Source organism: Diadema setosum, chromosome 8 (genome assembly GCF_964275005.1).
Source record: "Diadema setosum chromosome 8, eeDiaSeto1, whole genome shotgun sequence".
Lineage (NCBI taxonomy): Eukaryota > Metazoa > Echinodermata > Echinoidea > Diadematoida > Diadematidae > Diadema > Diadema setosum.
The window spans coordinates 25,744,117-25,754,134 of record NC_092692.1 but is presented as its reverse complement, the minus strand read 5'-3'; the positions used below and the strand labels follow the sequence as shown (position 1 = coordinate 25,754,134).

At 37.8% G+C, this 10,018-nt stretch overlaps 1 protein-coding gene across 2 annotated transcripts; it reads right to left on the bottom strand.

Moving 5' to 3' along the window:
* Nucleotides 1-3,115: 3,115 nt before the first annotated feature.
* Nucleotides 3,116-9,466, bottom strand: LOC140231431 (uncharacterized). 2 transcript variants are annotated; one of them, XM_072311554.1, is made up of 5 exons: nucleotides 9,396-9,466; nucleotides 8,635-8,941; nucleotides 7,254-7,403; nucleotides 5,738-5,939; nucleotides 3,116-5,399 (listed from the first exon to the last, which is right to left on the bottom strand). In XM_072311554.1, the coding sequence occupies exons 2-5, from the start codon at nucleotides 8,887-8,889 to the stop codon at nucleotides 5,293-5,295; spliced, it is 714 nt and encodes a 237-aa protein (XP_072167655.1). In that variant the 5' UTR covers nucleotides 8,890-8,941; nucleotides 9,396-9,466; the 3' UTR covers nucleotides 3,116-5,292. The 2 variants fall into 2 exon arrangements, with proteins under 2 accessions (XP_072167655.1, XP_072167656.1); XM_072311555.1 differs by lacking the exon at nucleotides 9,396-9,466 and adding an exon at nucleotides 9,049-9,085.
* Nucleotides 9,467-10,018: the final 552 nt, after the last annotated feature.

The window sequence follows — 10,018 nt, the reverse complement described above, 5'->3', positions numbered from 1 at the left end:
CTTGTGTGTGATGGAGATGATAATGATTTAGGATGTGGAATTTGCTTGTGCTGATGACAGACCATGCTACTTGCCCCCACAACTTTCAAGGTACAGACACTGAAGCTGAAGATGACACATTGTAAGACAAGGCCTTAGCGGATGACCAGGATTGAGAGTTGGATTGTTTCTCTTACGACATGTACATGTCTCTTTCATGGTACTGCAGCATGAAATAGAGAGCTGACTTGATCTCTGAGAAGGAAGAAAGATTCTTGTGGTTGGTGATCGATGCTAGAAAGATTGAGAAGTTGGAGTAATATCCCAACGTACTCGCAAGAAAGATGCCCATGAAGTAAATGTTTCAGCTTAAATTGAAGACTGTCTTTGCAAGGGCAGGGATGCCCTTTGGTGACCTTTTGGTCACAAACAATTGCCAAGCTGTGTTTGCCCATTTTGACCTATGATTTCAGATTTCATGACAACGGGTTTAAAGCAATTGGTCATTTGTGCTGGCATTTTTAACTCTTCTCATGTCATCGAAGTAAAGTCAGTGGTAATGGCCGGCAAAGAAGCATACTTGTGGACACACTTAATCCAAACGCTTGTTCTGTGTCGTTTTTGTCTAATATTTTGCCATGCCATCTGATGTGGAGGAGAAAGCCGAGGTTGCTTGACCTGGAGGTTTTGAAATCCTGCTGAGCACAGGTACATGATGCACGTCAGTGACTCATGTCAACACAGCTGGCATATGTTATAACATAATTATTTGTAGATATGTTGCTCTGGTTCTGATAATGTGTGTTGTATTTGAGTAGTTATTAGCTTGTGATGTGTAAAAAGAGCTATGTAGTGTCAATTGATGTATGTACCCGACTACTACTCATAGAAGTGATATTGTGATATTTAGTGTGTACATGTTAATGTTATTCACACTTGGTGTTCCTCTATTTAGCCACCATGCTAGGCATCATCTCTAGGAAAAAGATGAAGGAGAAAAAAAAGTACACAAACATGTTTCATGCCATATTTTGTCTGTTTGAGTAAAATATTCCTTTTTGAGCTTCGTCATAGATGCTAACTAGTGTTAGGAAAGGCGATGTTTACATTACTAACATATTTAGCACAAAATATTGGCATACAAATTTTGTAGTTACATTAATTACATATGAAGAATGCAGACATACTCACAAGCATGTGCAGATGGCTAGTATGTGGGCATTATATTGTGATAACATCATGACACAGTGTAGTTTTTCATTCATTTATGTAAGCATTTGAATTTACCATGGATTATATAACTGTATCTTATTCCAAAATGCATCATTCTTGATGCATATCACATGTCTTACAGTTACACTATGTTACATGAATGGTTACATGTTTTATGATTTTTCTTCACTGTCACTAGAAAAGAAAGAAAGGCCAGTCACATATTTTGTCAAGTGCATACCCGGTAATAAAAATTTACCCTCAAGGTTCCAGCTGGTAAGAAAGAGAGGGATTGATGGAGAGACAATTCAAATTTTCTGTTAGAGCTCCACATTTAGCTGTTATACACTCTCTACAAAGCATATTACTGCATGTTTCCTCTTTGCTACTACACTTCAGACATCCACAAACCTACATGTTGTAATGATAAGATGTTAACTTTATGTGTTATTCCATGCCATTCTGTGCTGTTGTTGTTTACAGATGTTTATGAACAAAGTATTACAAAGGTTTCTTGTGCTGTTTCCCAATTGTTCACCAATTTGATTTCAAGGTGAATTGACAGGTTATTATCTAGCCTTGTAACACCACTTCTTTCTAACAGAATGCTTCAAGTTCATATATAACCACAGATCTTGCACTTTATCTTGTATGTTAGTGAATGTAGAGTATTGCAGTTTACACATGTGGAAAGAATGATTTAATCGCAAAGTAATAGCATGTAATTTGGTTCATGTTACAAACGTGTAGTTTCTTCTAGCAGATCACATGCCCAAAACAAGTGGAAATCAAGCATGTGTTCTGTTCTTAGTACATGTACTTGATACAACATTCTTCATTTATCAATTAGTCAAGTGTTCTCCACGTGTTAGATGTTTTGATGTCAGTTTGAAAGTGTATCTTGTTTTTGTCAATAAATACTTAGCTTCTCTGTTTCAGTAAAGTATGTTTTATATGTCTCATGTCCAGGCCCCTTTGTCGCTTCTTTTCCTGTGTGACCGTGCAAATGCAGTGAAGTGGATGTGCAGGAGTAAGCAGACTTTGTGACATACAGGTTCTTGTAGCTCTTATAGGATAAATAACAGTGCGAAAGTCACAACAGTAGTTTTCACACCACCACAGAAATTATTAATCTTGTGAGGGTTGATTTTCAGTGATGCATAACTAAAGTTTAATTCTGCACTGTGTTCAAGTTGACTTAAATGAGTGCCAGAATAAAAGCAAACAAATACTGTTGAATGATGCAGGAAATTGCAAAATTGTGGAATTAGCAATGATGATCAATTCACAATATTCCCACTATTCTGTGCACAACATCATAAATATCTTTTTGTTGTAATCAATAAGTTAACAACCCCCTACTACTTGTGGCCACTACTGCTAGGTTATCGCAACACACGCACACACACACACACACACACCACACCACACCAACACGAGCGTGATCGTGAAAGCACTGTACATGTACTTGATTGCATGGACTACAAATACATAATTAGCCTATGTGAGTTTGATTTCACCGAGGCTGAAGGCCGAAGAGAAAGAAATGGATGATGGCTAATTTTGCATTTGGATTCTTGAATTAGAGATTGCAAAGACAATAAAATACAAAAGAATTGCTTTCAGTATAGCCATTTTCATGTTGGTACAATGTTAGACCTTGTTGGAATAAGTTTTTCCACAAAACAAAAACACCAGCATTCCCATAGCCTACATTAGCATTTCAGGCCCAAGTACAATGTTGTGCATAAATTTGCATAACTTACAATCAATTTAAAATATGTGTGCCAAATTTGGCAGCTGTTGTGTGCTCCTTGGCAGAGATCTTGAGGGGGCAGATATAGCATAGCCAAAGAAGCCCAGCCTGCAACTAAAATGAGGCAATGTCTGCAAATTTTGATTGAATGCATGAAAATTTATTGAGACTCTGCACTTATATAATACATTGTACACTTTACACATATGTACACAGAAGTGTGTACATACTGTACACAAAAGTATGTATTGCACAATATCAACTTGTCATTGGTAAAGGTAGAAAGGTGGAAGAAACTGATACAATGTATAAGGATTCAGCCAACAGATTAAGAGTTTGATGGAGAAGGGGACTACAGTGTGAAAGCAACAAGGTATTAGGAAAAGTGTTGAACAATATACATATCAACATGTGAAGTGAAAAAAAAAAAAGAACAGTTCATACATTCGTAATAGTATCTAAATTCCAAACACAATATCAAACAGAATGGTAGTTTATACAGCCAAACAGAATCACACCTCTTCTTTCTTTCTTTTGATATAGGCAACCTGAAAAAGCTCGTATCTCGTATCTTCAGCAATATGTTTGCAAGTCAGTCATGGATTTCATGGCATTGTGGAATCCATATCCTTGATGACACATTAGCATACAAAGCATAAAAAAATGCACCAATATTAAACAAATGTACATGTTCGGGCTTCATAATTATTGGGTTCAATTGCATCATATGTAACAGCACCCAAGTTGTTCACCCATTTTCTCTGCTTTCAGGAATGTAAATGAATTAACTTATTAGGTCTCAGAAGGCATTTCTAAGGAATGAAGAAGTACATGTAATGTCTTTTCATCATAATTTTTCTCATTCACTGCTAGTTTTTCATGAAGACTAGAAAAAAAAATCGTAATTTGAGCCTTTTGTTGTGTGCGTGCATGCTTTCTGAAAGCCTCTTTATTTCTAGATATGTAACTGTTTTTTAAATTGGAAACATGTGATGGGATAATGTTTATTTCTCTCTCAAACTGGCAATTTTTCCCACTTCTTTTGTTCAAATTCATTGAGCATTACCAGTTCCATCTTATATCTCTCCTTTATGGAATATGCAGTAAATCAAATGAGGAAAAGATACCGATTTCTGCTCTAAACTTATTCCAGAATTCAATGGGTTTCTTCTTGCGTGAGGTCTTCAGCAACTCATGTCACCTCGACCAACTTGTTAACCAAAGTAGGACACTGGTACTATGGAATAGTACATGTACAGCTGTATGCAGCTTATGCCGCTGACTGACATCAGTTAAATTATGCAAGAATAGAATATTTCACCCTTGGAAAAACCAGGTTGCATCACGGTTTTGACAATAACTCTTCATCAAAATGATATTGTTCAATCCCCAAATTCGACCTTCTACAATCTACGATAAGAATGTGCAAAGTTAGGATATACACAGCCTCATTTTCATTAATTGTGGTTCAGCCATTGAAAGTTGATACCAGTATTTCTCAAACACTTGCTCCAGATTAATACTGACTAGTTTTCGAGGAAGAAGCCAGATTGAACAGAGCACCTCGCATCTCTGTAAATTTGCAATGGAAGACTAAATCTGCCAATAACCATAAAAAAAAAAAACACACATTGTGATGAGAACTTGTGAAAAATGCTGAATTTGTATAAATTAATTTTTCCGACATGGACGGAGTTAAATTTAATACTTAAGAGTACATAGATATACTATGTTTATATATACGTATGTAACCACCGGCATCAAGAAAAGCCAACAGCAAATAATTACAGAAATACTTATCGAATTGATACAATTCAGAAGCACCACAATCCCATTTTACATCCACCTTAAGCTTATGATAATTACAACTACCCAAGTTACAGCCACTATTGTTCACAACTGCTGAGACTTTTCATCATAGTTGATACAGTGCACTCCCGTAATAATGAGCACAGATTAAAAAATGATAATCTATATATCTTTCTATACTTTTGAAATTTAGATACAATGACAAAAAACCACCGGTCCCAACATTATAACAGAAGTGCTCTGTATCATTAATCACTAGCAATTTTTGAAAATGTAAATGTGACACATCTAGAATGAATGGTAGTTTGCACTAATAAGCATCCTTAGTACATAATAAAAATTCGTCTTTGAAAGTATGTTCTTATGATTACAGTTTCTTTAATCAATGGAGGACACACAGTGTATCTTTCACTCTCTTTAACCCATGACCTAAGGTCACATTCGTTTCAATACCAGGGATGTCCATGTCATAGCCTGAGTGTTATTTGTGGCCTCTGGTGTACTGGCACACAGACGTGAGGCTGTTGTGGATACTGTCATTGTAAAATGAGGCTCTGCTCTGGGTTAAGGCGTACTTTGTTGAGAACCCTGTTGCCAGAGATAAGATGATGGTCCCGATCCAAATTCGCTCCAGTTTCTTGACCTGTTAAAGATCATAAAGTAATGTAAAGTGATGACTACCTATAAACAATACATCTACAAAAAATTGAGTACAAGATTGCAATGAGTGATAAGATACATACATATAAGTACAATGGAAACAAAAAAGGAAATGAATCACATTCCAAAGACGTGAAATTAATACATCCCTGATGATAAAAAGATGCATCCCTAATGACAAAAAGAAAAAAAAAATGTGCATTTGATACTTTATATAATATATATATATATATGAGTCTAATTAAGACCTCATTAAATTTCTACTATGACTGTATATTGAGATACATGAAATGCATTCTACTGCAAGATTCTGTGACCAACCTGTGAGAATGTTATAGGTGGGTGCAGCTGTTCTAGCATGGGGAACTCCCTCACCGCGGCGTAGCCCAAGCCTGTTGTGAACGTTTGCGTATGAGCTCCAGTAGTCTGGCTTGTGACCTTGCCTACTGAGCGCCTCCTGCATATCTGTGCCCACCACATTGCGAGTCCAATTGGCTATAGATTTGTAATGGAGCTTGTTTGGCTGCATAGACATAAAAATAACATGCGCAAAGTGAGACCAAGTACATACACTGAAAAATAAATCAATACAACATCACTCAACAACTGAAGACAGAGTATGGACAGAGTGCAGCCATTGGTAAGCTCAATGAAATCAAAATTCTTTGAGCTGTACCAAAGATAATAACAGCCTGTGGTGACATGTCTAGTTGACATACCAGTATATAAACTGAACATGATCAAAAATTCAACTGTGTGATAGAAACGGGGAAAAACTGACAATGTGACACATGATTTAGTGGCAATGCTATGATATGTATGGTTCACTACAAGTCTTTAAAATCTTAGAGTGCTGTAAGGAAGATGACGAGTGTAAATCTTTTCCATCATTGGTTTGATCTCGCAGATGGCCAGAATAATCATCAAAGAACCATCACGTACAATATGTCAAGCATTAGTCATCAGTGTTTTCATTTCGGCAAAAGTGAGTTCTTTGACATCCTTCAAGTCATGGTTGGTTGTGGTATTGACATAGCATTTTTATGTTTGGTTTGCTTTCAGATTATCAAAGTGCTTTGGTTGTTGAAGTTGAGTGTTTGGAATGTCTTCAAAGGTGTATAGTACAATATTTCTTTAAAAACTACTTTGGCTCTAACAGAGACTCCAACTCTCCCGCTTTTGACGGGAGATCTCCGGCTCAAAGCCCATTTTTGCAAAATCTCCCGTTCTCCCGCTTGAGATTTAATTTCTCCCACCCTGGCTCTGTGTCTCCCGCTTGAAGTGATTTCTCACTTAATGTCATCGTATGTTGAAAAATAAGCCTTAGATAGCACGAGAGAGCATCTAGAACCCTAAAGCTTCCAGGGCCCTTAAGTGGGCCCTGGACCCCGGCGGCATGGAACTTCACGACTCGTGCTCATGATGTGTGCTTCGCACACATCAAGTTGAAGTCTCCCGTTTGCAAGGGGTTTCAGGCGGGAGAATCTTCAGATCAGAAGGTGCTTGGGGTTGGAGTCTCTGCTCTAATGAATTCATGAGGTGCCATCTCAGCTTGCTGTAGCAAAATTCTTGTGTCAATGAAATTCAAATGTGTACTCTTTGATGTTTATGACATACTGAATGTAAGTATGTTACTGCCACTGCTATCACAGTGCTTAATTGGTATCATAATGTCCTGCCAAGTCTGGGAGGAACAACAGGTCCCATCATATACTGTACCGTTTAGCAACCAAACAGACAAACAAACAAATTTCTTCGATCAACTGTTGAAGTATGGTTGAATATTCATGAATGAAACAATAGGACTGACAATACTGACACAATCAGAAGCACTTACGTGTTCATAGTCATGCTGTGGGAACTGCATCTTGTAATGTGTTTTGTGATGAAGTCGTCTGTTGGTGCCGATGTCAAAGTGAGATGTGTGGAGGGTTGGATATGGAGTGGGGCGTTGTGCACCAGAAAGATTCTTGCTTCCACTGTATGCCTGATGAATACAAAAAAAAAAAAAAAATGACAACAAAGCAAACTAACAGTAGAAACACAACATTCAGTCATAAGCACACAAGTTTCTACTTTTTTTTTTTTTAAAGAAAACCTATGTTAGAATCTAAATGATTTCAGAAGGGAAATTATGCAATGTATAGGCTACAAAGTACATACATTACTCTAATGAAATATTGTTGGTTGCCATAATATTAATCACACTGGATATACAACAGTAATAAATCATGTTATATAACGCCTGAAGAGATCCTTGTAATTTGATTGGTTGTTTGACATTGATTATTCGGCCCATTTCACTATGACGCCATCATCCGTGCAATTGTGGTTCCATTTACCGTGCAATTTTGGATCCATATGATTTGCTCCATTGCACGCTCACTGAGAGCCCGGCATACTACGCGTATACGCTTGCGTTTTGCAGTGTATGTACATGCGACAGCACGCTACAAAGCGTAAAGCGCCCAGTGAGCACTCTCGCGATCTCAGATTCTCTCGTTTCTAAATTAATAAATATATGAAAGGACAAGGATCTCTTCTAGGCATTATATAAAACAAATAATAAATGTTTTTCATTCGTGCAATGGACAGAATATTTCATTCGGTGAAAGATGAAATTTTTGATCCATTCAACTTGGCTGCGCCTCGTTGAATGGATCATTTCATCTTTCACCTCATGAAATATTCTGTCCATTGCACTCATAAACATTCATTATTTGTATAATAATCAATGTATTATGTATCTCAGTTTAGATCTACCTACCAGAAATGAACAAGGTCCATTTAAATAGTCATTTGTAGTCATAGTAAATTTAGATGTCTCCTTTTTGTTGAATTGTGACAGGACCTTTCTAAAAGCAGGAGAACCAAATGAAATTATGAATGATTTCTAGATTTCTAGATCCTGCATCTGTCCTTAATGGGTACCATCTTGTGCAAATTAAAGTCAGTAAAGCCCACTGAAATCTAGTCAGTGGAATAGACTAGAGCGGACAGTATGTAAACCGTCTAACGTTAGATACCGTACCGGTAGAAATCTACCTATTGTTGTTGAGACAACTTGGACGTCTTTCTAGCTTTATCATCTCTCGGCGCTGTCCACAGATTTATATACTGTAGATTGGTAGACTAGGAAATTCTTCTTAAACGCACGTTATTGCGTCTGTCGTTAGATAAGTTAGAGTGCTACCTTTTGGGTGCCAAAAGAAACCCACCTCTTTGGTCGATGTGTTGAAATCAGGATCTGCAGGGTTTCTTTCCATTGTTAGAGTTGTTCTGTGCATCCATCTTGTTCCTCTGTTCAGTGAGGGGGCAGTTACTGACTTTCGGTCTTTCAGTGGAGTGATAATCGGCAAATTTCTTGATCGGTTGGTCAGGATAGTTCCCGCAGAATGCCCTTGCCGTGTCACCGACGTTTTCCCGAGAGGCATGCCGGCAACGCCGCTGGGTGCAGATCCATCATCGGTCATATCTTGAGGTGTCACTATATTTAAGAGCTTATCACAACCCAAAGCAAAGAACCTAATGGGAATACAATAGTAACGTATCAATAAAGGTGTAGCGTTGAACCACGTCGAACCGCTGGTTTGATAATCAGATTACGGATCTAAGACACAATATTGACAAACCTCGACACATGCTTAACATTCGAGCACGGCTAGAATCCCACGCATTAGCAACCGCTATATAGTAACCGCATACTTTCCGTGTATATAAGTACAGTATAGGCATGCAACATTGGAGAAGGCACAAAACATGTACGCAAACAAACAGCGTACTCTTACCCGTTTAGTTGACGCACGCGCTGCAGACTTTAGTGTATTAGGCGGATAGCGCAGCAGCGGCTGCTTCATTTCTTTATTCAAACAAAATCAATGGCTTATGACGTTAGTGTTGACGTTTTACAAAGCATCTAACATACATTATGTAAAAGATGAATTACTACATCATCGATAATGTCAATTTTGCTGCATACTTTTCTTTTTATCATTGTATTGTGGGAAAAAAGTATTCGCTGCTGCTATCCGTTTACAACAGGTGTCTGGCGTTTCCATAGTAACAAGCTGTCTATATTCAATCACAAGAGGGCGTGACACCGCCTGCCGCAGCCTGCCGTAAATTACCACAGCACTGACTTGTGAGTCTATCATAATCCGCCTGTTATGTTTAATAGATCTTATAATAACATCTTACATTTCTTGCTAGAACAGCAACTTCTTGTAGCAACAGCGGATCAGGAAGAGAGAATCTTGCATGACACTTGCCACTGCAGCAAAAGTTGCTGTTAGAGGAACTTCTTATAAAATGGAGCTCTCGCTGGGCCCTGTCTGAGCCCCGTTGCATCAAAAGATACAATCAAACATGAGTCAGACAATCAAACATAAATCAGGTATATCAGACAATAATTTGTTATTGAATAACACACTTATGCTTGATTTCCTGACTTGTATGTTCGATCTCAACTTTTAATGCAACAGGGCCCTGGCCTGTTGCACGAATCTCGCTCAACCGGTAAAGTAAATGCATCCGGCTGTGTAAGGAGAATAGATAAAAAGCGTGGAAATGAAATTGAGTCAAACTAAACTTATATTTATTCAA